This window comes from Chamaea fasciata, unplaced genomic scaffold (assembly GCF_029207755.1).
Source record: "Chamaea fasciata isolate MVZ Bird 193981 ecotype frontalis unplaced genomic scaffold, bChaFas1.0.hap1 SCAF_9, whole genome shotgun sequence".
In the NCBI taxonomy this organism is placed as follows: domain Eukaryota; kingdom Metazoa; phylum Chordata; class Aves; order Passeriformes; family Sylviidae; genus Chamaea; species Chamaea fasciata.
Genome location: NW_027094094.1, coordinates 19,371,264 through 19,397,259, shown reverse-complemented (window position 1 = coordinate 19,397,259; position 25,996 = coordinate 19,371,264). Strand labels below are relative to the sequence as shown.

General features: G+C 59.4%; 3 protein-coding genes across 4 annotated transcripts in view; 2 read left to right on the top strand and 1 right to left on the bottom strand.

The window, feature by feature from the left end:
* The first annotated feature begins 738 nt into the window (after positions 1–738).
* Positions 739–10,203, top strand: TMEM150A (transmembrane protein 150A). Its single transcript, XM_066191332.1, has 7 exons — positions 739–933; positions 2,733–2,780; positions 4,978–5,049; positions 5,195–5,262; positions 5,385–5,512; positions 6,379–6,556; positions 8,348–10,203. The coding sequence occupies exons 1-7, from the start codon at positions 854–856 to the stop codon at positions 8,590–8,592; spliced, it is 819 nt and encodes a 272-aa protein (XP_066047429.1). The 5' UTR covers positions 739–853; the 3' UTR covers positions 8,593–10,203.
* A 107-nt stretch (positions 10,204–10,310) lies between these two features.
* Positions 10,311–21,468, top strand: NFKB2 (nuclear factor kappa B subunit 2). Its single transcript, XM_066191314.1, has 24 exons — positions 10,311–10,386; positions 13,185–13,364; positions 14,440–14,484; positions 14,842–14,920; positions 15,390–15,430; positions 15,530–15,628; positions 15,851–16,002; positions 16,617–16,723; positions 16,872–17,030; positions 17,120–17,224; positions 17,369–17,454; positions 17,580–17,718; positions 17,798–17,917; positions 18,014–18,199; positions 18,363–18,504; positions 18,642–18,756; positions 18,959–19,166; positions 19,257–19,426; positions 19,589–19,691; positions 19,805–20,034; positions 20,228–20,297; positions 20,414–20,586; positions 20,662–20,773; positions 20,869–21,468. Exons 2-24 carry the CDS (start codon positions 13,320–13,322, stop codon positions 20,982–20,984), a joined length of 2,802 nt encoding a protein of 933 aa, XP_066047411.1. The 5' UTR covers positions 10,311–10,386; positions 13,185–13,319; the 3' UTR covers positions 20,985–21,468.
* Positions 21,469–22,627: 1,159 nt separating this feature from the next.
* PSD (pleckstrin and Sec7 domain containing) overlaps positions 22,628–25,996 on the bottom strand; it is a 37,484-nt gene continuing 34,115 nt past the window's right edge. Inside the window, exons 13-17 of one of the 2 annotated variants that reach the window (XM_066191313.1) lie at positions 25,481–25,551; positions 24,738–24,895; positions 24,270–24,414; positions 23,505–23,648; positions 22,628–23,251 (exon numbers count right to left, since the gene is read on the bottom strand). In XM_066191313.1, the coding sequence (XP_066047410.1) occupies positions 23,012–23,251; positions 23,505–23,648; positions 24,270–24,414; positions 24,738–24,895; positions 25,481–25,551 (758 nt within the window). In that variant the 3' untranslated portion in view covers positions 22,628–23,011. Of the gene's footprint in view, positions 23,649–24,269; positions 24,415–24,737; positions 24,896–25,480; positions 25,552–25,996 lie in introns of both variants that reach the window. The other variant, XM_066191312.1, reaches the window with a different exon arrangement.

The following is a 25,996-nucleotide window of genomic DNA, read 5'->3' as shown; positions in this document are numbered from 1 at the left end:
GGAGTGTGCGTAGGCAGTGGCTGGCAGTGTGGCTGCAGCCATTTAGTTAGAGCACAAGGTCAGTCACTCGTGGGGTGCAGACAGAGCCTTGTCCTCAGGACGGAACGCTGAGCCCCGTGGAAGAAAAGTGAACTGAACAAGCTCTTCTCTGCCTGGCCCCTCCCTGTCGCAGTACCGCCTGCCTCGTCTACTGACAGTGCCCTTTGGCCCAAGCTTACAGGAGCTCACGCTTTTGCAGATATGGGCCCAGAGCTGGTGTTTAGGCAGGGACGGCATCACCTGAAGCCAAGGGGCGTGAGGCCCCCAGCCCTGTAGCCGGCTGTCGATGCCCGAGTCAGCCTTGGCAAAAGTTGTCCGTGTCCCCAGCTCCCGGGAGCGGTGTTCGCTGCTGAGCTGTGCCTGCCCTGCCCTGCGCTCTGCGAGAGCCTGTCCCTCGCTGCGGCTCGGGCGAGCGCTCTGTGGGGCCGCCCGCCCCGCGGAGCCCGGCGTTCCCGGCTCCGTGCCGTCCCGCTCCGCGGCCGCCCGCCCCAGCACCGTCCCGCTCCCCCGGGCCGGCGGCGCGGACGCCACGTGGCGCCGGGGGCCGCGCCGGGCCCGTCCCGCTCCCCGCTGCCGCCGGACGGGGCGGGCCCGGCCCTGCCGCCGAGCGGGACCCGCGCTGCCCCGGGGCGGGGCCGGCCTGGGCTGTCCCGGCGCCGCTCCGCACGGCCGGGCCCGCTCCGCCCGCCAGCCCGGCCCCCGCCCCGGCCCCGGCCCCGTCGCCCATGGGGAGCGCGGCCCGGCGGCGGCCTGGCAACAGGAGGCGGCGGGGGGGTTTCCCTGGCGGCCCCGCTCGCCCATAGCCCGGCGGGGCATGCCCGGCCCCAGGATGCCGGCCTGGGGGATCCTGCCCGTCACGCTGCCTGCCTTCACCATCACCGGCATGTGGATCGTGTGAGTGCCGCGGGGTCGCCGCCAGCCCCCCACCCACGGGCGCTGGGGCCGGGGGCCGGGCCGGATGCTGCGGGATAACTGAGGGCCGGGGGTTGGAGGATGCTCTAGAGTGGAATGCTGTGAGGTGGGATGCAGCGGGCAGGAGGTTGCGGAGAGCCGCTGTTCCCGGTCATGTTGGGGCACTTCTGGACACTCAGGGGCTCCCACACCTCCCTGAAACCCTCGAGGCGCCCTGCGTGGTCCCCGCGTCCCCTGCAGCAGCGCTGGCATGTGCCTCCCTGTCCTTGCATCCCTGACACCCTGCGGAATCGCGTGTCCTGTTCTGGCGTGAGTGCGGGTGACGCTCAGGTGGCAGGGGAACGGCATCGGGAGCCACGCCACCAGCCCAGATACTGCAGCGCCTGGGCAGTAGTCCCTGCATGGGCACCCATGCCATGTGGTGGGTGGATGGATCGAAAGGCCTTGTGCTAGGAGTAGAGGCTGTGTCACTTGGCTGGACAGTACTAGTCCATCCCAGCAGTCTGTTTCTCAGGCCTTAACGCCGGTGAGCAGTGGATGAAGGACTTTTCTCAAAGGCACCAAGAGGTTCGGTAGAGGTGGTGGGACTTCCTGGGGTGTGCGATGGAGCAAATGCACCCCATATGCACGCGGGTTCATCCAAGAGCTTCCCCGTGAGGTATTGCCTGTCCTACTTCACAACGAAGCCAAATGTTGAACCTGGTGCTAGGAACTTATGCTCCAGGTTTTTTCCTTAGACACCTTGCAAAGCACGGGCTGTCACCTGTGAGTGACCCTGAGGGGCAGATGCCCCTCCAGACCAAATCGGCACAGGTTGGAGTTGCTGCTTATGGTCCTCACAGCCTGAGCTACCCTGAGAGTGGCCCTTCTGGAGACCTGTGCTGGGAGATGGCTCCGTGAGGGGTCTGCTCCTTGGTGGCTGGGGATGCTGTTCCTTGGTTTCCCCCACCTGTCCTGCTCTTTGCCTCTGTTCTGGGATCATCCTTTTTGCAGCCCAGCTGTTACTCAGCCAGCTCGGGAGGGAGAGGAGTTTTCACACTGGTGTTGGGACCTATTTTTAATCACAGCCACCAGTGATGTAACAGCAAGGTGCTGCCCACTGCCGTGGCTGCCGGGCAGGAGGGCTCCTTGATGGCTGGGGTGGGGGCCGTGGGGCTGAGACCCCTTGGAGTGGAGCAGGATGCACGTCACGAACCCCTTGTTACACTGACTGAGACACAAGGGTGGCTCCTTAGTGAAATGCTTGGTGGAGCTGATCTGCCCATAATGCCCTCTCAACGCTCTGGCTGCTTTTCCAGACTCCTTTTAGCTCCATACTGGCCAGCCAGGGGCTGGGGCAGCAGGGCACAGCCAGTGCCATTGGGTGGCACCCGGCACAGGTGTAGGCTGGTGGAGAGCCCTGATGCCAAGGCATGCCAGGGAGGCTCTGTGACAGAGCAGTGCCCCAGAGCCCGTGCAGCACAGCAGCATGATGGAGAAGAGGCTGCACAGAAGCAGCTGCACTGAACTGGAGCAGGAGGTGGCTCTCATCAGGGATGCCACCAGGAACCTGGTCCCCAGCAGTGGGACTTTCGCAGAGCATGTGCTCATGCACTTGTTTTTCTTTTTGCTGCTTTGTAAAGCCGGGAGGTGCCACAGGATGAGTGCTGGTCCCTGGCAGGCAGCAAAGGCTTGTATCCTCTGCTCTGGCAGACAGTGCCTGGGGCTGCTCTGGGTGCTGGCAGGGAATGGGGTGCAGGGAGGCGGGTGGCTATGGTAACCCTGTGTTGTCTCACCTCCAGATATGCCATGGCACTGTCCAACAACCACATCTGCCCTGTCCACAACTGGTAAGGCCTGGGGGGAAATGGGCTTTTTGGAACATCCTGGCTTGATTCAACACCTCATAATGCCAAGTCTCTCCATACCTGTCCCACCTGAAGTATGCCAAGCCATGCCAGACCACTGAGCAGCTGAGGCACTCCCTGCACTCTAACTGTTCTGAAAGGGGGTTGGGGATGATGGGAGAGGTGGAAGCATTAAAGGGGCACAGATGCACCTTCTCCCCCAGCAGACGTGGTGGTGTTGGGGTGCAAATGCCACAGGGCACGTGCCTCCTGCCCAGTTGAGTCCCCAAGTTGAGTGCCTTTTGGGAGCAGAACAGCTTGGGGACGAGCTGCTGTCAGGGCTGGGCTGCCCTCCCTCCTCTGCCCAGGCTCGCCTGCGGTAACGGCTGCTCTGGTGAACAGTCCAGCCTCACTCCAAACCAGGCAGGGAGAAGGAGGCCATTGAAAAAACACAGCATGGAGAAAGTATGAAAATAAGTGGTCAGGAATTACAGAGAGCTACGTGTCTCCATGGAAAAGGTTGTGACTTGCCTGCTTGAGGCTAAATCTGGCAGTGCCAGGGGGATGGGATGGTCTTGCAGCACCCGGGCACCCCTTGGGCAGAGCTGCCTGCAATACCCCCAGATGGGGATGAGGCGTGGAAGAGACAAGGGCTGGGAAAAGAAACACTGTTTGGTCTCTTGGCAACTCCTTCTGCAGGGTTTTTGGCTTGTAGCGTCGCCTTAAAAATCTGCCCAGAAAGATCCATGTTAGTTTAATTCTTGCTGGAGTGTTCGAAGAAGTGAAAAAAAAAACCAAAAAACCTGCTGCCATTTCCTGCCTGATGGCTGATTCTGCCCTGAGAAGAATATGTGTCTCGGGTTGTCTCTGCCTCACAGCCAGCCCTTAATGAGGAATAATGCTTCCCGGCCTTAGGCTGCTTGCTTTAAACAAAATAATAACAAAAAAAAAAACAAACCCCTCCCAAACCAAACACGACCCCAAGAGCAGCCTTTGAGGAGGCCGTGAGGCTCCACAACTCGCCTGAGTTTAGTGGTTGGAAAACAAAGCTACCAGTAAACTGAGGAGACTGAAAAAACATTAAGAGCCCAGCCCTTTCCAAAACGGCTTTTTTAACCATTTTCTTGCTGCATAGCTGGAGGTGGTGGATGGACAGCTTGGGTGAGGGACGGGGCAGCACTGTCCCGCCGCAGCTCCCCCCACAATGTTGTCCCCCCTCAGTCCCCCCACAACGTGGGACTTGGGGTGTCTGAAGAGGCCCTTTGGGGCAGAGAACTTTGCACTCACTGCCTGTGGTGTGAGCATGGGGTCCCACTAGCCCACGCCAGGCAGAGGTACTGTGTGCCTGGGTGATGCTGCAGCAAAGAGGCACCCAAAAACCCACTTCCAGTGTGTGCCAGCTCCTGGAAGAGCTGTGAGGGTGCGTGAGCCGCTGTGGTGGGGGTTTGGTTAGGGCTGCAGGCAACAGCTGTGGTACGGGATGGGCTGATAAGAGCTCGGGGTACCTGGGCTCATGGGGTCTGTGGGTGCAGCAGGTGCTCCCAGGGCACTGCCATGGGTGCGGGCAGCAGAGCCCTGCCCGGCCCAGCAGTGCTGGGACTACCCCGGGTGCACTGCTGGTGTGTCTGGCTCCAGGGCAGCCTGGGGGCTGGCTCTTGTCATGTCCCTCAGGCAGTGCCTCCCAGCTCCCTCCCTCCCTCCCGGGTTCCGTGGCACTGCCTCGGGGGTGCCTCTGGCTGTGGGGGCCATTTCCCACACAGCTCAGTGTTCCAACCCATCCCCTGCAAACCTGGAGCTGTCAGTGTCTGTGTGCCCGGCTTTGCTGGTGCTTCCATCCCAGGAATATGTGAGGGGGCTGGTAGGTGGGTGTTCCTGCTCCTGTGTGGGTGTGGGGCTGCCTGAACCCCCTGAGCCCACACCCCGGCCTGTGCAGCCCCTGGCCTGCCATGGTCTCTCCCTCACAGGCTGGGGCCCCGGGTGAGCAGCAGAGCCAGCAGGCAGGGAACAGGCTGTGGAAACACAGGTGTGATGCTCCCTGTTGGGCAGTGGGTCACTCCCTGGATGGTGTGGGCACATCCCTGGGTCCGGGCGGCACTCACTGCAGAGCAGCTCAGCTGCCCTTGCAGGGCCTGTGGGCAGGAGACAGGAGGGCCCTGGGCAGCATCTCAGCTCTCCTAACCTCTCCCTTTGCTGCTGGCAGGAGTTACAACCAGTCATGCGACATGGATGGCCCCAGCTCCTGCTGCACACTGGATCACATCCCCCTCGTCAGGTGAGCAGCCTCAGGGTGGGAGCACGGGCAGAGCTGCTCTGAGACCCCTCCAGGGCAACCCAGGAGGGTGTCCTGAGGAGGGAGCCAAGCACACACCCCAGTGCCCCCGCTCTGAGGGCTCCGTGGGTCTTCTTTGTCCCCACAGCAAGTGTGGCACCCTGCCTCCCGAGAGCTGCTTCTTCAGCCTCATCTGCAGCCTGGGCTCCTTCATGGGTAAGTGAAGCAGCCCAGGGGAAGCAGGGCTGGGAGAGGCTGCCCTGCACCCACCCTGGCATGGGGCAGCAGTGGGATGAGGGGGCTGAAGACAGTGATGGGGCTGTGTTTCCCTCCCGCAGTCATCCTGGTGGGACTGCTGCGCTATGCCCACCTCCTGGAGCGCCTGGGGCCATCCCTCCTCAACACCCTGGGGCTGGCCGCTGGCTGGGTCTGCGCTGCTGGCCTCACCATGGTTGGCAACTTTCAGGTAGGGCATCTCCTCAGGAGTCCCTGGGATAGGGGGGCAGGAGAGAGCCTTGGCTGAAGCAGAGCAATGGCTGTGCTTAGCAGGGTAGGGTTTGGGGTGGTTGCTTTGGTCCAGCGTCCCATCCATATAGTCCTTCCCTTCCCCTGAGTCAGTGCTGTGCTTCCCAGGGTGCTGGAAAGTCCTCTTTGTGTATTCACAGTTCAAGTCTAGTTTGGTTTGGTTTAACCCTTACATTAGCTGAGCCCCCTCTGCACTGTCTGTCCTCTCCATGGGCACGTGCAGGGGCAGGGACATGCTGTTCAGGCTGCTCCTGCTCCTGCCCAGGGGGTGACACCAGGAAACTGTTGGGGCAGAGCCTGTGCTCACAGGGACCGGAGCGGGCCCGGGCTTGGCAGCACACGGCGCTGCTCAGCCCCTGCCTGCACTGCCAGCACCGGCCTGGCGGCAGCTGCCTGTGACAGCCAGGCCCTCCTGCTTGGCAGGAGGCTGCTGCCCACGCCAGCCCCGGGAGAAGCTTTGCGGGCCCCAGGCCCCCTCGTGCCCCGGCCGTGGTGAGCAGCGCTGGGCTGTGACCCTCAGGAGGGGTGCAGGCAGTCCCTGATGTTGCTCAGGGCAGAGGACAGCCTCTGGGCACAGCAGGGCTGCTGGCCCATGGATAAAAGAAGCAGAGCTCTTTGAGATCCCAGGAGTAGATGTTGGATCCAAGTCTGCACTTCAGCCAGGAATCAGGCACAGGGTGAGCTGCCTGGACCTGCTCCCAGCAGTGTCTGCACCCGTTCCTGGGCAGGAGTCCAACTCCTGGGGCAGAGTCATGCTGTGATAGGCAGTGTCACAGGGTGTTGGCACTGACGGTCTCTTCCCCACAGGTGGATCACGCCAAGGTGCTACACTACATTGGGGCGGGGGTGGCCTTTCCCACCAGCATGCTGTTCCTGCTCCTGCAGTCCATCCTCACCTACCGCATGGCCAAAACCCGAGGGCAGTACTGGACCGGCCACTTACGTACCATCCTCACCACTGTGGCCTTCTTCACCCTCGTCTTCAGTATCCTGCAGGGTGTGGGAAGAAGATTGGGAATAGGCTTGGTGAAAGGTGGTCCTCACGGTGGGGTATGTGCCCCATGTTCTCTGCCCTTTGGTCTGGCAGTGAGGCATGGTGCCAGGAGAGGAGGTGGGCAGGGCCTGAAGCAGGGGCAGCTCCCTGCAGGTGTAGGCTGGAGGAACAGCAGTACCAGGGCTGGGCAGGGGCTGAGGAGGGGAAGGGATGCTGGTGGGTGTCTCTTGGGGTGCTGGGATGCCCCAAACCATTCCTGCCCTGGCTGCTGCTCCCCAGCCACCACTGCAGGTTCCAGTCACACACCATCCAGGTCTGGTTAATTGTTGGGTTTTTTTAATGGGACAGAGGTATTTTGAGCCCTTGGCAATGCAAAGTCCATCTGAATTACCTCTCTGAAGCTGAGTACAGAAGCACTGTGTGCAGGTGCCAGGTAGCACTTTTGCCAGCCAGAACTTCCAGGCACTCGCCAGCCAACCTGCTCATGGGACAAGAAAGGGCTTCATGAGCAGGTGCTGGGGTCTGCAAACACTTTACCAGGGAGGGGGGCATGGCATCAGGGGGGCTGGAGCTCAAAGAATGGTCCCAAGTGTGTGGCTGGGGAGTGAGGAGTTTATTTGGGGCTGAGGTTAGGGATAAATTGGGAAACAAGGTAGTGGTTATTGGACAGGAAGGGGGAAAAAGCATGCAGTGTCCATGGGTCCCAAAGGGGCTGGCTGGGGTCTGGCTGAGGTGAGCAGCACAAGAGGAGCCTGGGGGTGCTTGTGGGCCTGGCACATAGCAGCAGGGTCCTGCTCTGTCACCACAGCAGGCAGGCAGGCTGGGAAGCAGGCAGGGAGCTGGGAAAGGCAGGACTGCTGCAGGGCCATGCCAGCTGGGAGGGACAGGAAGGGCATGTAAGGACAAGGAAGACAGGACTGGTGCCCATCTGCTGTGGCCATCGTGCTCTGTAAGCTCTGGGGACTGGGAGTGGGCAAGCAGCGAGCTGTGGTGAGGGCAGTGTGGGGAAAGGGCTGGGATCTTTCCTGATGGGATGGGGGAAATGAGCAGAGGGCTCTACACCGTACAGGTCAGGTCCCTGCTTTTGTAGCTCTCCCAGGTCTTGGTCTCACTTGCAGAAGCATGGTATTGCTGAAGGCTTCACCTGGAGGGATATACATACCTCCTCCCCTCACCCACAGTAGCTCTTGCAGTAGGTTTCCCCGGAGATTTTTGGTGGGAGTGGGAGAAGGATAAAGAAATTCCAGTAGCGGTAAGATCTGGAGAAGTGGGAGCAGGCCCTCTCTCTGGGGTGGGCCAGCATGCAGCACAGAAGGACAGGAGGTGCTGTAGGACTGGGATGCAACAGTCCTAACCCTGTTTCAAAGGCTGAGTTTTATCATCTTTGACTGCATCCTGTCAAAGGGCAGGATGGGGTCCACCAGCCTGGCTTGAGGAAGCAGCAGGGAGTGTGGGGAAATTGAAGCATCTGGGTACCTGGCTTGCACTGAGACCTCCAGCCTGAGCTCCTCCTGCCCTGGCCTCTTCAGATAATCCCAGCCTGGCATCAGTGCCATGATTTACCAAGGCTGGTTTGGGCATGTGTGCCATGATTTCACCCATGCCAGGACCCTCCTAGTGCTGGGAGAAGCATGTGGGAGTTTCTTAGTGTTAGGAGTGGTGATATGTTTCCTGTAGAGGATGGGTACTCACGTCCACCCCAGCATGTGGTAACAGTGGGACGTGGTCCTCCATGGGGTGGTTGGGGTTCAGCTGTACTTTCCTTGACTGGGATACCCTCAGGTGGTGTGTTCTTCATCCAGGAGAGCTTCGTGCTACAGCACGTGGCTGCCTTGTGTGAGTGGATTTTCATCATTGATGTCCTGGTTTTCTACGGCACGTTCACCTTTGAGTTTGGGGCCATCTCCACGGACACCTTCCTGGTCCTGCTGAAAGCCAGCCGGGCCCCCAAAAGTTACAAAGGCGAGAGCAGCCTGTCCAGTACAGCCCACATCCACAGCCATGTGGAGGGCCTGGCTATGGCCTGACCCCCACAGGAGGCAGCCCACAGTGGAGACCCCAAATTGGGCTCTGACAGTGACTCCCCACCTTGAATATCTCTGAAAACCCCGCTGCCGTGTTTGTGTGTGTGTGTTTGTGTGTGTGTGTGCACGTGGGCCTGCGGTGCCCTCTACTCTCAGCAGGAGCTGAGTCCAGTGCTCCTCTGGCAGCTGCTGCCTCTGCAAGAGCCGTCCCCTCCCTGCCCACAGGGTTTGGGGTCGCTGCTGGGGTGTGGGGATGCCAATCCGGTGCTATCATCAGTGCCAGGATCTGCCAGTGAGCCTCTGGGGTAGCCTGGTCTGAGTCGGGCTGCTGAAGGCAATCATACAGAGGCTTCCTCATGTAAGGGACATGGGGGAACAGGGGGCTCACCCTCCCTTCACCACACAAGCCTGTGTGCTGGAAGGGGATGAGATCTCTCTTCTTCCCTCCTCCACAGGGGTAAGGTTCAGCTGAGCAAGCCTTCCAGCTGGCCACAGTGACTGTCAGAGGAGCCAAAAAACACCAAGTGCCTTTTCCCTTCCTTGGGAAGTGACTGCACTGCCAGTCTGTCTGCAGCCCCATTAAGGATGGCAGCAGGGGGTCTCTCCCTGCCTGCCTTCCCAGTGGGGCTGGTGTCTCACTCTGCTGCAGGATGACACCAGCAGCCCCAGCTGGACTGTGCTGACCCCCCTGCACCAGGGCTCTCACTGCTCAGGGCCTTCTATGCCATCAGTGGGTGACTTTCCCCACATTTTTTTCAGCTTTGAGAATTGCTGAGAGGCAGGTTTCACCTCCCTGGTCACAGCATTCCCCTGCTTCCAGCTAGTTTGGGAAATGAGTTTCCAAATTTACCATCATACAGGGGGTGTCCTGCAGGCACTGTGCCTGCAGAGCAGTGGACTAATGCTCTTGTGCCACTGCTGTCCCAGAAGCTGTCCCAGCAGCTGTCCCAGAGAGTGCAGCCATGGAAAGGGGAAGCACTTATGTAGGAACAGAGGAAGCATGTGCCCCATTCTTCTGGGACTCCCAAATCCGTCCTCTGGTGCCTTGGCCAATGCCTGCCTGGCAGGAGCCCATCCCGTTCAGCTGCAGCATCCTTGGGCTGAGGTGCAGTCCGGGGTATCCTGGGCAGGGCTTGGGATGTCGAGGGGTATGAGTGCTGTGTGTGTATGCATGTGTGTGTATGTATAGATCTACAAATATATATATATATATATATACACACACATACATATATATATATATATATATATAATCCCCTTGTCCCTGGAGAGGGATATTTACTGCTGCTGCTGCTGCTGTGCGCGTTGATCAAGTTGGGCTTTCCTGTTTGCCCACCTTTTCCAAACCAGCCTGTAAATCCACCAGTATATGTAGTTCAAAGAGGAGCCTTTCTGACTTTTGTATCTAATATATTTTTTAAAAAGTATATATAAAGACAACAGCGAATTTACAATAATAAAAGTGAAAATCAGCCATGGGTGAGGCAGATGGTCCTTCCCCGCTGGAGTAGCAGCTGGCTTTGGGAATGGGGTGAAGGGTCCTGTCCGCCCCTCGGAGGACAGCCATGAGCCCGGGGCTCGGTTCCCTGACCCCAATGCCAGCCAGGTGGCGGATAGGCGATGGAGCCATAATGCAGCGGCCCGGAGATGCCCGTCCCTTCGGGGGACCCCTGGCCCGCCCTCCCGCTGTCTCCGCCGGGCGGAGCCGGGTCCGGGAAGCCCCGGGAGGCGGAGTCGGCTCGGGACTTTCCCGGTACGGCGGCGGGGCGCGGCGGCCGGCCTGAGGCTGGGGTGAAGGTAAGTGGCCGGGCCGGGTGTGGGTCCTGGGGGTGCCGGGGGGACGCGCCCCAGCGGCGGCGGGCAGAGCTGCCCGCGCTAGGGGGAGAACGGTTCCCAGGGAAAGGGAGTTGAGCGATTCAGAGGTTTAAAGTTCATGTGCTTGGGCTGCCCGTCCCAGCGGAAGGGTCCTGGGCTCTCTCTCGCTCCAGCAGCTACGCCGCTCCCTGGTTGCCTCTGGGCTGTCCATGCGGCCAGCTGGGGTAGGGGATGTTGGGAAGATCCAGGTCGGAGAGACAGTTGCTGTCTTGGAGGGGAGAGGAGACAGCAAGTCCCAGCGCTGGCGCTTACACCCTTTTCCCTGCTGGTGGGGAAGTTCCATATTCTCTCTGTTGCCAGTGGGTTCTGCCCCATCCTGCAGCTCTCCCTCTTTCGTCCTTGAGCCCTGCCTGCGCTGGAGCAGGGCCGGCTTGCTGCCAGCTCCGAGGCAGATCCGTGCCCGCAGGCTCGGCAAGCTCCAGCCCAAACGGAGCCGTGGGCACCGACACGGCAGTGGTACTGTGGGCAGAATGGAAACTGGAGAGAGTGAGAGACAGCAAACGCAGGGCTGACGCTGTGAGGGGTTCTCTGAGGGCATACAGCTGGATTAATAGTTCAGAACAGCAGAGGAGCTGATTTACAGGCCCTTAGAGGAGAAAACCAGAAGATCAGTGGGTGTCTGGGGTTTGCCAAAACCAACTTGATAGCCACAATGGGAGTAAAGGCATTTTTCGCAGAGATATACAAATGGCTTCAGTGCTCAAAGGCAGGTTGTCAGAAGGGGAAGGCTTAGAAAGTTTTCAGGGAGAGGGGATTTCTCTCTGCCATACTCGCTCGTCAAGAACTTGGTTTCCAGGAAGGGCCTCAGAGCAAAGTCACTTTGAATGTGATATGAGAGAGACTCAGCAGCCTCTTGCCAGTAGCTGTTGGGACTCCAGGAATGAAGCAGAGCACAGGATTTGTGCAGAAAGCAAGGCCAAGTATTCAGGGCCATTGTTTGCCGGTGTTAGCAGACCCCAGGGAAATCAAAATGCGAAGGGAAGAGTATGTTAGAGGAGCAGCCAGCTGAGTGGCTGGAACATGTCAGCTGTACACTAGCGCAGTTCAGAGCAGGGCTGCACTCGTGCTGCCTCCTGCATTTCTGGAGCACCCTTTCCCATGGCTAACTGAACGCTCCTGCCTCAGATAGGCTGACGTATGTTTCCCTCCTGCCTGCAGGGCATCAGCTCTGCAAGTCAGCCGACTGTCATGGGAGGAAAGAAAATAGCACCTGCATTACTAGGTCACGTTCAAGGAGCTGCAGGCATGGAAGAATGGCTTTAACTCACACTGCTAGCCAAAGGCTGGCCTTTAATTGAAGCAGCCTGGCTGGCACAGGGAGGCTGTGCCATCTGGCAAGGGTGCTATGGCAGTGCTGCACTCCACGGCAGGGAGCTGGTGCTGCTCTGGGCAGTGCTTTGCAGCTGGATTGCTGCTCTTTTCCCCCATTCCCAGCAATGCCCAGAGAATCCTTTCTGAACGCTAGGTATGCATGAAGATGGGGAGGAATTAGCCAAGCAAATGGGGTCTGGAGTTCAAGCCCATGATCCAGGGGCATGTTGGGTAACACAGAGCAGGGCATGCTACTGATGGAGGAAGGAGAGATGTGTTCCCTTCTGGGATGTGTGGGGGATCAAAGCTGTGTGTGCTACACTCCTAGGGGAAACCCCAAGTCCTGGGGGCCAGAAAGGCATGGTGCTTGGCACAGATGGCAGAACTTCCCCTTGAGAGCAGGTCTGAGGTTGCCTGAGGTTGCTTTTCTAGGAACAAGGAGGCAGGTGGTGACACCATCTCTGCTCAGCAAGCAAGGTGGGCTTCCTCTAGCACACACTGCACAAGTGTGCAGGGATAGGGCTGGCAACCTCCAGAGAGAGCCAGAGCTGTGTGGGATGGGGAGACACAGGCACGACTCCATCACATTCTTTAATCATGCTGTTTGCTGCAACAAGTGGAACTGTCCCAGGCAGCAGTGATCAAGCTGTAAAAACCCCTCAAGAGGAGATAGAGCTGATGCCACTGGAGAAGGGGAGTTGTGTTATTCAAGGGGCACAGTTTGTTCTTATCCAACAGGTTCAGGCCTGAGTTCCCCCACCAGACTCAGTGGATAGGGTAGGTGGCTGTTCCCAGCACACTGAGGAAGGTTGGTTGTCCCTTTGTTCACCTCTCTGGAAGATCTGTGCCAGCAGATGATGGTGGCAGGCTGAAGCTGTCCAGGTGGGATGATCGGTGGGATACCAACAGCAGGCAGTCTGTGCTGCTTCCCACAGACCATCAGGGGGTTGTGTCCATGTTCCCAGGCCTTTGGAAGCCCCTGCAGAATGGCAGGAGGAAGGTCCCCACCTCATTTTGCACTCCTGGATCTCTACCTTCCCCTTCCTTGCACCCTTCCCTGTGCTTGCAGGTCCCACAGACCCCACATCCCAGGCTGCACAGCTGCCTGGGATGCATCTCCGATCTTAGGTGGCAGGCCAAACAGGAAAAGCCTCAGGCTTGGGGTCACAGGACAGCCCCTTTGGAAGACTTGAGTGGCTGAAAAATCTCCTTGAAAAGGCTCTGTTCAGCTTCTGAAGAATATGAGTCACGCACGGATTGAACAATCCCCTTCCTTCCCCTCTTCTCCCACACACTCAAAATCCCCTGAGTGGGACCTGCAGCAACCACTGATTCAGAAATTCATGGTATGAGGGCATCGTGGAGTCAGATACGGTTTTTTTCTTTCTTTCTTTCTTTTCACTGGTTAGTGAGAAGAGATGCGGAGCATGCCCGTAGGCTCTCCCCGGATCCTGCCCCTCTGCTAGAAGTCACCGGTGGTTTTCTGTGGTCAGGCAGACCTTGACCCCAGCGGAACTCCTGTGGTACTGGCAGTCCCTGTGGCGATGCTGGGGCTGGACGGGTTGCTGAGACCAGCCTCTTCCTCCCCGGTGAGTAGGAGGGTGTGAGCGTTGTGGGCGGCAGGGAAGGGCCCCTGCTGCTGGCAGTGCCTCGTTGGGGTCGGCGGGGAGCATCCAGTGCTGAGTGCTGGGGCGGTGGGAGATGCTCCCACAGGGAGCTCTGGGACTGCCGCTTCCACTTTGAAGCCAGTGGGAAGAAGGCAATGGGAACATGGCTAGCGAGTGCTTCTCTCAGGCCACCTCCGCGGGAAGGATGCAGGGGTTGCTGTGTAAGTTGAAACTGGGGAGAGGGAAAGCACCTCTTTGGGTGCCTGGCAAGGGGCTGCAGACTCTGCTTCGGTCTGCAGAGTTCTGGAGAGATTCCCCTGCCCAGAGGGGAGCCAGTGGGCTAGGGGACAGCACTTTGGGGCGACTCCTGTTTGAGTCCATAGGGGCTTGGAGACGACATCCCGGTGAGGGAGACACATCCCTGTGCAGGATGGGATGATGTGGGGTAGGGACCTTGGGGGACCCAGGGGCTGCTGCGGGCTTTATGGCGCGGGCGGGTGGTTTCAGCCGTGCTGCACTGCAGGTCTTGCTGGGGAAGGGCTGATGGCAGCACAGCGGGGACTGGCACCCGTAGCGGTACAGGCGGCCGGGGACGGTGCGGGGTAAATCCCTCCGTACTCCCGGGGGGAAAATACGGCACATCTGGGGCCCCGGAGCTGCCAGGCAGCGCCCGAGCGAGAATGGCCGGGGGAGGCGGGCGGGAGTGCTCCGGGATTTCCAGCCCGCCCGGGGCTCCGAGTCCAAAATTCCCAGGCGAGGAGGGGACAGCCCGTCCCATTGCCCCGGGCGGCCGCCGGCGGGCGCAGGAGCAGCCGGGCCGAGCAGAGCCCGGCTCCGAGCCGTGCTGGGCCGACCCTGGCGTCCCGTGTCCCGTGTTCCCGGTCCCGTGCCCCGTGCCCCGAGCCGGGTCGGGCCGTGCCCCGGCCGCGGCGGGGCGGGGCGGGCCGCTGACGCGCGGGCCCGTCATTTCCCGGCTCGGCGGGGTTTCTAGGGACTTTCCGGAGCGGCGGTGCCTTCCTGCAGCCCCGCTCCCCGCTCAACCCCCCTCTCTTCGCAGGCCGGCGGCCGGCCCCGCGCCGACATGGACGAGCAGTTCCCACCCGTGAGTGCGCCACGGATCGGATCGGATCGGATCGGATCGGATCGGCCCGGGGGGGTGTCGCTGCCTGGTCCCCGTCCCGGCCCCGGAGCTGGGCAGGGGGCAGTTCCCGACCCCAGGGGTGGGGTGGGAGGTGCGGGTCTGTGCCTGCTTCCGGGGTGGGAGGTGCGAGGGTCTGTGTCAGCCTTCAGGGTGGGCACTGAGGGGTCTGCACCTGCCCACCTCTCTTCCCGGGGAGGGACAGGGATCTGTGCCCGCCCCGATGGGGTTCTGTGCCAGACTGCCATCACCCTCCCAGGGTAGTTGGGGGATTCCAGCCCCAACACACTCATCACACTCATCTTCCCTCCCATCACCTAGTGCCTGGATGGGATTGACTATGATGACTTCAGTTTTGGCTCCCACATGATGGAGCAGAAGGAGCCCCTGATGGAGACAGGTAAGGGCCCCTCTGGCTGTACCCTTCTGGGGGGTCCCCAGCTGCAGTGGAGTTTCCCAGCAGATTGACTCATGCCTCTTAGTTCCCAGAAGCACCGCAGGTTTTGTCCTTACTGGTTCCATTGTGGGCCGTCTGGGAATCCCTGCCCCATTCCACCAGGATGGGGCTTGTTCCGTCTGGTCCTGCTGCTCAGTTTACCAGGGATTGCCAGGTTGGACAGTGACCTCTTGGGGGTTCCTGTTCCCCAAGTGACAGAACATCCTCTGGCCCTCTCCTCTTCCTGCTACTCTGACTGCTGTTCCCAGCTGGGCTGTGACAGCACAGGGTTTGGGGGCTCTCGCGACCCCCATGGGACAGACAGGGGTCACATCGTCTTCAGTGCTGTCCCTGTATCTCCAGCATCCTTAGTGAGAGCATAACTTTGGTTATCCCATGTTTCTCATTGTTACCTCTCCTTTCTGTCTTCCAGTGGAAGGTCCCTACCTTGTCATTATTGAGCAGCCAAAGCAGGTAAGTACGTCACGCAGGTAAGGCCAGGTGTAATTGTCACCTGCTCTCATGGCATCAGGCCTTGGCCACCCTTGGCTGACGTGCTCTTTGCCTCCGCAGCGGGGTTTCCGCTTTCGGTACGGCTGCGAGGGCCCTTCCCACGGGGGGCTGCCGGGAGCATCCAGTGAGAAGGGGCGCAAGACGTATCCCACTGTCAAGGTGAGCGCTGCCATGGGAAGGGGGTGGAGCAGTGTCTTCAGCCAGTAGTGCATGAGCATCAGGAGGGAGCCTTGAAGGAAGGACAGGAAATTTTTAATAAGCTCTTGTGTGTCTCCTGGCGCTAGGAGTGGTGGCCATGGGGAGGGATAACAGGGATTTGTAGAGAATCCTTCAGGCTCCTAGGCTTATTGTACCTGACCCCCATCTCCTTCTTCCCTGCAGATCTGTAACTACACAGGGGTGGCTCGGATCGAGGTAGACCTGGTGACGCACAGTGACCCTCCCCGTGTACATGCCCACAGCCTGGTGGGCAAGCAGTGCAACGAGGCTGGCAACTGTGTCACAATCGTGGGACCCAAGGACATGACTGCTCAGTATGTGCAAGGAGGAGCCAGGGTAGCCTCTTGCCTATGTGAGGTGGCTGTGGGTGCTGCTTGCAGCTTATGAGATGGGGAGAAGATAGGGGTTAGTGCACCCTGGAGCTGGGTTTGCTGGATGAGGTCAGGTGTGTGTTCAGACAAGTTCATTGTTACAACTCTTTCCCCTGACCATTTTGCCTGTCTCTGGATTTTGACATATGCAGCTTATTTTGAGCTTCTGTCCTTGAGATTGCAGCTCCCCAGCTTTGCAGATGACTTTTGAAGACAGCCTGAGTCACAGGGTTATTCTGCAACTGCTACAGTTGCTCTTACATATATCCGTCCCTGGCTCAGCTCAGTACCATTTGCATCCCTCTGGCCTTCAGTCATCCTGGTCTTGTCTTTGACAGCCCTTTGGACTTATCACCTGTGGGAGCCCAGAGTTTCTTGGGCTCCTTTCCTCTCCTCTGTGGTTGCTTCTCTTCTGCTGCACACACACTGATTCCCTGCTGCCTGAGTGGCACCACTCTGTGCTTAGGTCCTTCCCAGCTGCAGGAGTATGTGCCCTTATGAGCTTGCTGCTCCTGGCATTGATGCTCCCAGATCCCAGCAGGTTCCCTCTTCTCCAGGTTCAGCAACCTGGGTGTGCTCCATGTCACCAAGAAGAATATGATGGAGATCATGAAGGAAAAGCTGAAGCAGCAGAAGATGCGCAACAGGAGCCAACTGCTGACGGGTGAGGGCAGCGTGGGGACTCAGTGGGCCTCGGCACCACGGGCTGACAGCTGAGGGCTGGGCTTAGCATGGGGCTGGGGTGGGTAGGAAGGGGACCTGGAGCACTGTCCTCCCATACAGCCTGACGGTTTGTCCCCCTGACCTGGCAGAAGTGGAGCTGCGTGAGATCGAGCTGGAGGCGAAGGAGCTGAAGAAGGTGATGGACTTGAGCATTGTGCGGTTGCGCTTCACCGCCTACCTCCGTGACAGCAGTGGGAACTTCACGCTGGCCCTCCAGCCTGTCATCTCAGACCCCATCCATGACAGCAGTGAGTGTGGGGCCAGTCCAGGAAAGGGATGGGGCAGGAGGGGGATAAGGACTTCTGCACAGTGACTCCCAACATCTCTTGCTCTGCAGAGTCCCCTGGAGCTTCCAACCTGAAGATCTCACGGATGGATAAGACAGCGGGCTCTGTGCGGGGAGGAGATGAAGTCTACTTGCTGTGTGATAAAGTTCAGAAAGGTAAAAGCCATTCTCTCCAGACAAAACCTTCTGGAGGGGCTGTGGCAGGAGAGATCTGGGGCTCCTGGGTGGTCAGGGGTCTGTGTCCTTGGAGCCTGTTTGGGGCAAGGAGACAGGCGGTGCCAGTGCCACTTGTCTCCCCAGATGACATTGAGGTGCGTTTCTACGAGGATGATGAGAACGGCTGGCAGGCCTTCGGGGACTTTTCTCCTACAGATGTGCACAAGCAGGTACAGGGGAGGTGGGGAGTGTCCTGCTCTGCTTCGAGGCAGATGAATGCTCTGTGGGGTGAGGTAGCCCCATTCCCAGCTCCAGGGATGAGCAGAACCTCATGTCCATCATGTCCTGCCCACAGTATGCCATTGTTTTCCGCACACCTCCCTACCACAAGCCCAAGATCGACCGTCCTGTCACCGTCTTCCTGCAGCTGAAGCGGAAACGGGGAGGGGATGTGAGTGACTCCAAGCAGTTCACCTACTACCCAGTGGTGGAAGGTGAGCACCACCCCGGCAGGCTGGCATGTCCCCTGCTGCTGGGGCTGCCTCTCACCCTACAGCCTCTCTCTCCCCACAGATAAGGAAGAAGTGGAAAGGAAGCGCAAGAAAGTCCTGCCTCAGTTTCCTCAGCACTTTGGCGGTGGCTCGCACATGGGGGGGGCCGGCGGGGGGGCCGGGGGCTTTGGCTCTGGAGGAGGTAAGTGGTGATGCCTCTTCCCCCCACCCCTCATGTGGCTGCGGTCTGGCCCTGGGGGCTCCCTTCTGCTCACCCATCCTCCGTCTTGGCCCGCAGGTGGGAACCTCAGCTTCCCGTACTCCCCTGGGCTGACCTACAACAGCATCTACTCGTCCGGCCCCCACCCAGTGGGGAGCTACCAGGGGGGTGTGCAGATGAAGGGCCCCGAGGCAGAGGGGCCTGGGAGCGACAGGAAGGCACCTGCAGAAGAGAGCACATACTGCAAGGAGCTGCAGAAGCATGGTAGGAGGGGCTGAGCTTGAGGGAGGGCTGGCATACATCCTTCAGGAGTGGAGGCATGGACTGGGAACCTTTTGGGGTTGTGTGCTGCTCTCCACACCTGGTGGATGCAGAAGAGTGGATGAAGCTGCTGCTCCTGGAGGTGACATCCTGCTTTGCCCCCCAGCCCAGCTGTGCCAGCTGTGGATGCTGGCTCTAGCCCGTCGCAATGCCCATGCCCTGCTCGACTACTCGGTCACCGCCGACCCCCGCATGCTGCTGGCAGTCCAGAGGCACCTGGCCGCATCACAGGATGAGAACGGAGACACGTGAGCACACGAGGGGTTTGAAGGGAGAGCGTGGGGGTCTTGTTGTCTGTCAGAGCCACTATGGGGGCTCTGAGGGCAACAGGGATTACCTGGAGAAGCATGGAGCTGACCTAGGGGCTGTCCCACTCTCTCTAAAGGCCTTTGCACCTTGCTATAATCCATGAACAGACAGCTGTGATCAAGCAGCTGATTGACGTCATTGTTAGCATCCCCAGCCAGCAGATCATCAACACCTCCAATAACCTGCAACAGGTACGTGTTTTTCAGAGTAGCCAGTTTTCCTCTACCTGGGAGTAGTTCTTTATTCCTATTTTCCAACCCTGGGGGCTCCTGTAGCTGCTCCTGGCTGAGGGGAGGCTGCAGATCTGAACAAGTTGCAGCTGCTGGAGGGAATGGTGGTGCAAGACTTGGCTCCTCTTATGAGCGCTGCTGAGGATGTGCTGCTGTCCTGCAGACACCACTGCATCTGGCAGTCATCACCAAGCAGCCCCAGGTGGTCCAGCTCCTGCTGCAAGCCCGCGCCGACCCAACTTTGCTGGACCGCTATGGCAATTCCCTGCTGCACCTGGCACTCCAGGCTGGTGATGAAGAGATGCTGAGGACGCTGCTGGCTCACCTGGGCTCAGCTGCCCCTTATCTGCTCCGCCTGCCCAATTTCCATGGTGAGTGTGGCTCAGGGATGATGGGCAGGACCCCAGTGGTGCCATCATGGGCTTGGCCAGAAGGCTGCTGAGTCTATCCCCATCTTGCAGGCCTCCTGCCTGTTCATTTGGCTGTGAAGGCAAAGAGTTTGGCTTGCCTGGACCTGCTTGTCAGGACGGGAGCAGATGTGAATGCAGTGGAGAGGCAAAGTGGGAGGACGCCACTGCACTTGGCTGTGGAGATGGAGAACTTGAACATGGCCACCCACCTGGTGAAGAAGGTATGGAGTGGCTGGTGTGGTGGTGGCTGTGGGACAAGGATGGGGTGCAGCCTCCTACAGGCTCCTGGCAGAAGTGGGGGCGCCCCTGAGGCCTTGGGGCGACAGGGTGTAGGAGAAGCCGTGCCCAGGCAGCCCATTCTCATGGCCTCACACATTTCTTAGCTGGGAGCAGACATCAACAGTCGGACTTTCGCTGGGAACACCCCCCTGCACTTGGCTGCTGGCCTGGGCTCCCCCACCCTCACCAAACTGCTCCTTAAAGCTGGTAAGGCACTGCCCTTCCTCCTTCCCTCCCCATAGCTCTGGCTGCCTGTGCTGGGTGGTGCCAGGCACAAGGTCAGACCCGTGGGCCTGGCTCATGCCTCCCTTTCCCGACAGGGGCAGATGTTTTGTGTGAGAACGATGAGCCCATGAGCCTATCCTCGTCAGAGGCCAGTAGCGACACAGATACCGACCCTGAGGAGCAGGAGCTGGCCATGGATCTAGGGGAGCCAGCCCTGGCTGCAGAGCACAGCACCAACTCCAAGCTCTCCACACAAGGGCATTGGCAGGCCGGGCACAGGCAGCGCCGCTGCCACACGTCCCTGGACCTGACTCGGAGCCAGAAGGTGTGTGGCACAGTGGGACAAACTCGCTGGGAGTGTTTCTGTGCAGGCCACGGCATGGATGGGGCAGAGCTCCAGGAGATACTCCTGTGAGGATGCCTGTGCTCCTCCATGTCCTGCAGAGATCCAAGGTGTGAGGAAGCAATGGGGGATCTGGGCAGTGTTCTGGAAGGTTGACATCCATGTCTGTCTGCAGGTGCGGGAGATCCTGCTGCAGGCCTCCCAGCAGGGGCCTGAGGCAGAACTGCCCACTGCCCCCCAGCCAGGTGAGCAGCCCCTTCCCCTCCCATCCCCCCAAATCAAAAGCACCGCACTAGGCAGGGTCACATCCTCCCAGCAGCAAGGATGGGCAGCCTGTGATGGGGGCACCTCTTTCACACAGGGAAGGTCCTGTCACTGGACAGTGAGGCACTGCAGGGGCTGGAGCAGCTGCTGAACCAGGACTGCAGTGGGTCAGACTGGATCGAGCTGGCCAAGCGCCTGGGGCTGTGCAGCCTCGTGGAGACCTACAAGGACACGCCCTCGCCCAGTGTCAGCCTCCTGCGCAGTTACGAGGTCAGTGCCTGTTTGGGGTGCCTCTGTCCCCCTTGTCTGGCCATCAGCCCTACTCAATGCCCTCTCTCTCTGCAGCTGGCAGGTGGCAGCCTGGGGGGACTGCTGGAGGCACTGGACTCCATGGGACTCCACAACGCCGTGAGGATGCTCCACAAAACCGAGGCACTGGAGAAGCTGCAGAGCATAGGTACAGAGAGTGAGGGCTGGGGCTGGTGGGCGGGGCGTGTCTCTGCTGCCCTGCTGTTGCCCCATCGCTAAGAGCGCCTGGGGGTTGCTTTGCAGAGCTGAAGGAAGACAGTGCCTACGGCAGTGAGTCGGTGGAGGAGGAGCAGGCACCCACACTAGCCCTGAAGCCAGGAGGTGAGCTGCCTCCCAGCCAGCAGCCACAGGTGCACTGAGGAGCCAGCCAGCAGCCCCTGTGACCACACAGGGAGCTGCACTGCCCTCTGTCTTGCCCACACAAGTGCCTTCTGGACTTGGGGTCCGGCTACCTGGACTCGGGGATGGGATGCAGCTGGCTCCTGCCCGTCTCTGCTCTTATTTAATGGTCCCTCTTCTGAATAAAAGGACACAGGTTCTATTAGTCTTTGCCCTCCCTCTCTCCAGCCCCAGCCATGAGCTGGGCACTCACACCCCTGAACCCTGCTTGGGTCTGGAAGTTTGGCAGCAAGGAGACGGCTGCCAGCTCCTCCTCAGCATCCCTTGGTGCTGGGGCTGTCCCCAGCCATGGGGAAGAAACCACAGCGCACCCAAGAAGTGAAGAGTGAGTTTTACTTCAGTAACTGAGAGAAGAAGCTGTACAAAGGTTTTTTTTCCCCCCCCACCCCCAAGCCACCTGGGGCAAGGGTGGATTTTTTTTTTTTTTTTTTTTTTTTTGCAATAGACTCAAAAGAGCAGAATAAAAAGTTTTGACACATTCGCAAAGTCAGTGCTGGAACCAGCCAGGTCCCAGGCGGCTGAGAACTGCATGTATGCCAGCCCCTGGTCACAGCCCTTCACTGTACCTGGACCCCTTTCTGGACAATCCTGCAGCCATTCTCCATCAGTTGCACCTTGCTCTGGATAAGCATCCTTCAGCCCACTCTGGAGTGGTGAGGGCTGCCCCAGCCTGCCCCTCACCTTGGAAAGGAGGGAGCCTATTTCTGAGGAAGGGGTTGCACCACTGCTGCTGCTGCAGCATGAGGACTGCAGCACTGCAGACAGGCTTTGCTGGCAGCATCTGAGGCCCCAGCCATGCATTGGAAAAGAGATGGGAAGAAAAGCTGGCTCCAGCCTGTGCTGGACCCATAGGGCAGGGGGACCCCCACATCAACCCTGGCTCCAGGGGTCACCACCCCACGGGGAGTACTTACACACCGCTGCCCACCGTGCCCTGGGTACGATGCTCACCCCCAGGTTGCTGCAATCAGGGCCAGTCCAAGCTGCCAGCAGTGGGGGGTGGAAAGTGGGGGTCATGAAGCACCGGTACATCAGCCTCCTACGCAGCCACACGTGCAGCAATGGGTGCTGCCATCTCAAGGCTGCCTCCTTGGTACTGGCAGCCACAGGGCTGCCTCCCTGAAGGGTTGCTGGTGCTGAAGTGGAGCTGGGGAGCAGGCAGCAGCAGTACACACAGTAGACCATGCTCAGCTTGCTGCAAGGTGGGGGTGTGGGGAGCTGGATCGCCCCCTGAGTCCTTTTAAAAAACTCCTTCCCCCAGAGTGCAGTGCCTACAAGATATGGCTGGGTTTGTGGTTTTGTTTTTTTTAAACAGTTCCCAAAGAGCATCAAAAGTAGCCCCCCCAGAAAACCTCCCTGGTGGTCGGCTCGATCTGGTACTAAAAAGTGCAAAACTGTATCACAAAAACTGTTCAAAAGTTGTAAGAAAGCGGGGAGGGTGCAGAGGTGATTGAGGTGGCAGAGAAGGGACCAGGTGCTGTTGCCCTGGCTTCCTTGGCCACCAGCCCCGGGAGAGGGGACAGTCTTAGGGCTGGCCCCCTCCCATCTACCCACATGGCACGATGGAGCTGGAGAAGCGGCCGCTGGCTTTGTTTTTCTGCACTTGTCTTTTTTTTTTTTTTTTTTTTTTTTCTAAGCCATTGAAGAATTGAGCCCAGCAGATAGGTTTCAGTTGTTCCCACTCCCCAGGGCAGCAAGAGTAGGTCCTGCAGCCAAGTGCAGGACAAGGAGGGGCAGGAACAAGTCTCATGGGGCCAGGCAGCTCCTGCAGGCAAGGACTGGGGACCGTCCTGCTCTGCCACTGTCTCCAGTGGAGGGGCCATGGCCCTGCATGGCTGGTGCTGGCGGCTGCAGTAGGGCTGTCACCCCCTCCAGCTGGTGCCGCAGACAGATGGACACATGCAGGGTCTCGGCAGGCACACGGCCTCCACCCCCGTGCCGGGGGAACAGGAACAGAGCTGCAGTGCAGGCAGCTGAGGCCCCACACTTACGACTTCTGGGGGTGGCCAGGGGGCTGGCGGCCAGCGCGCTCTGAGACGTTGCGCTTCACCTTGGTGGTCGTGCTGGAGGGCTCTGCGTTGAGTGAGGGGCTGGAGTGGGACTTTTTCAGGCCATCGTCCTCCCCACCCGCTGTGTCAAAGAGGGTGGACTCAAATGCTGCCAGGTCCTCGGAGCCAGCCTTCAGCTTGGCCCGCAGCAGCATGGCATAGGTGCCATAGCGCGATTTCTGAGGAGCACAGTGCAGCAGAGAGAGAGGTTGGCAAGCTGGGTACTGTCATGGCCAGCATCCCTGCAGGGGGGGGATGCTCATGGTCCCTCCAACCCAGCCAGCATCCCGGGGCAGAGGAATGCTCGTGGTCCAAGACCACGGCAGTGGCAGAGTAATTCAGCTGATGGGATGGGTTGGTCCCATCGCTGAGGATGGCCAAACAGGTAGGGGCAGAGGGCCTGAGGGCAGAGGGGGGCATCTTCCAGCTCACCTCAAATTCCAGGTACTCTTCTTTCTGCTTTAGCTCTTCATACTCCTTGCCTTTCACCTTCTTCTCAGGCAGTGAGGAACGATGCTCCAGCAGCTCTGCTGACATTGTCTTGAACTTGGTCTCATGGTTCTTCACCTGCTCCTCCTGGGGAAGGGCGGCACTATGTCAGTGCCCTGCTCTGTCCCCCTGGTAGTGTAAGCTGCCCAGGGATAGAACAGGTTTTACCCCTTCTAGGAGCAGCCAGGATCTCAGCTTCTGCTGCTGTGTTTGATTTTTTTTTTCTTTTTTTTTTTTTTAATGGCAGGCAAAATCACAGGCTCTCGGGGGCAATCCGCTCTCACCTTGTAGGGGGGCTCACTGCAGTCTTAAAGCAGAAGAATTTAATCCCTCTAAAACTAGGCTGGTGTTTTTTAAAATCCTTTCTGCTCTATGAATAACTGCCCTGGGTATGCACGAGTGCCAGCTAATCCCCCCAGTCAGTTGCCTTTCAAGGTCCCTGGCAGGACCTTGCAAGCCGTGATGTGGGACCACTTTCTCCTCCATGGTCTGACCATCACCTGACTCCAGCCCCACTGCCAGGAACAAAACCTCACTGTCTGCCCCCAGTCTCAGTACCCCTTTTCTCTGTCTACCCCTTGGCCCTTCACCTCACTGGGGAGGCAGCTGAGTGCACAGCACTACACAGATCCCTCCACAGGGGAATGTGCCACTGGCAGATCCGGGGGTCTGTCCCAGGCTCACCATTGCCCCCACACCGGGGCCCACCTGAGACAGCCTGGTGCAGGAGCTGGGCAGCAGCGGGCGGCTGAACTTCTTCTGGGAGCCGATGGCTGCGGGGAAGGGGGGTGCAGAGAACATGGCTGCCACCACATTGATGCGTGTGATCCACGAGTGCATCTGTTCAGGGTTCCTGAGGAAAAAGGCCAAAATACAGATGGGCTATCTTTGTCAAAGACAGACAGATCTGCTCTGCAGACAAGGTTTGAGTACCCCCAGGCCTGGCCCTGGCCCACCATGGCATTTGGGACTCTACCCACAGCTAACCTGAACCCATCGGGGTAGAAAAAAGAGGAGCAGGGCAAAGCTCAGCACTGACACCAGGCCCCTCTCCTTCCGGCCAGGGCCAGGACAGGAGAGAGCAAGGCGGCCCTAAGCCCCATCCCACCCTACACTCAAGTCAGGGGAGCTCCTGTGCCCTAGTGTGGGGCCAGCCAGGGATCCTGAAAGACTCACTGTGCTTGGAAAAGGAAGACCCTCCAGTCAGCTGTCCTGAGGTAGAAGACATTGGGTCGCTTGCTGTAGTCAGATGCTCGTGTGGCAAGCGAATGGTGGATGCTAATAGCATTCTTCAGTTCTTCTTCTGCCAGTGCCTTCCCTGGCTTATACTCCTCCTGCAAATCATGGGGCGTTTCAGAGCCAGCTCAGGGATGCACCCCACCATGAGTCAGCTCTATGAGGTTTCAGAAACTGCAGATTAACGCTGGCTGTGGCAGGGCTTGGACACTACCCTCCACCAGGCAGCTGTGGACTCTGCTTCCAGCTCATGCTATACTCCTGGAAAGAGAGTATGCACAATCCAGGCACATTGGCTTGGCAACAGCTCAGGAGGCTTTTCCCCACTGCTCCCAGTTCCCTGTGTGTGTGCCTGCAGGGAGCTGGATGTGCAGCCCAGCCCTCCACTCAGGGGAAAGACCCTGGTGCCCCTCTCTTCCCAGCCAAGCCCCCTGCATGCAGCGCTCTCAGTCAGCAGCACCTATCACTGCCCAAGCTGTACCCAGGCGCTCTGGAAACAGGGATGCCACCAAGCCCCCAGGCAAGAGCTCAGACATGCAGGGTGCTGAGTCTGCTTAGGCCAGGCTTTGCAATGCTGTGTGCTGCAGGCCCTCTCTCAGTGCTGTGGAGACTGCTGTGACCCGCTCTCTGGTCTGGGGTCAATCCCTCTCCCTGGTGTGGATGTGGGTGGTCCTGCTGCCTACCTTCTGCAGGTAGAGAATCATTCCCTTCAGGATGGCGTGGAAAGGCTTCCAGCCGCGCTTCCCTCGGGGTGCTGCCGGGGAGGAGAGAGCAGCTCAGACATCAGCCTCAGAACAGAGCGGGGGGAAAGGCAACCCCCCCCCTCTTCCAGCCAGCCCTGCCACAATGCACGTCACCCCACCCCACCCCCGGGACGGGCAGCACGCCAGGACTGTCCCTGCGCACCTGAGCCCGTGCAGGCCGCGTGGCTGGCAGATGGTGCTGCAGGCAGGGGGGCTGCTACCGCCCCCCGGGGCCAGTGCTGTGCTGCGCTCCCCCCTGTGCCCCCCTGCGCTCCCCGCCTCGCTGCTTGTGCTCGGCTTCGCCACTGCCTCCGTGCTCGGGCACGGGGACAAGGCAGTGCTGCCTGCCAGGTAACGCTGGCTTTGAAGGGCGGCTGCACCTAATCACATCTAGGCAGCATTAGACGGCCAGGGCTTAGAAGGGATTTTATGGGGAATATGGTGAACGTGTCTGGC

What these genes read in the sequence shown, in the direction of transcription:
- TMEM150A (XM_066191332.1), top strand. Translation starts at nt 854, where the DNA reads ATGCCCGGCCCCAGGATGCCGGCCTGGGGGATCCTGCCCGTCACGCTG. An exon ending in GATCACATCCCCCTCGTCAG is followed by an intron (nt 5,050 to 5,194) that starts GTGAGCAGCCTC and finishes TTGTCCCCACAG; the next exon opens with CAAGTGTGGCACCCTGCCTC. An exon ending in CTTCTTCACCCTCGTCTTCA is followed by an intron (nt 6,557 to 8,347) that starts GTATCCTGCAGG and finishes GGATACCCTCAG; the next exon opens with GTGGTGTGTTCTTCATCCAG.
- NFKB2 (XM_066191314.1), top strand. Translation starts at nt 13,320, where the DNA reads ATGCTGGGGCTGGACGGGTTGCTGAGACCAGCCTCTTCCTCCCCG. An exon ending in AGACGTATCCCACTGTCAAG is followed by an intron (nt 15,629 to 15,850) that starts GTGAGCGCTGCC and finishes TCTTCCCTGCAG; the next exon opens with ATCTGTAACTACACAGGGGT. An exon ending in CCTCCAATAACCTGCAACAG is followed by an intron (nt 18,757 to 18,958) that starts GTACGTGTTTTT and finishes GCTGTCCTGCAG; the next exon opens with ACACCACTGCATCTGGCAGT.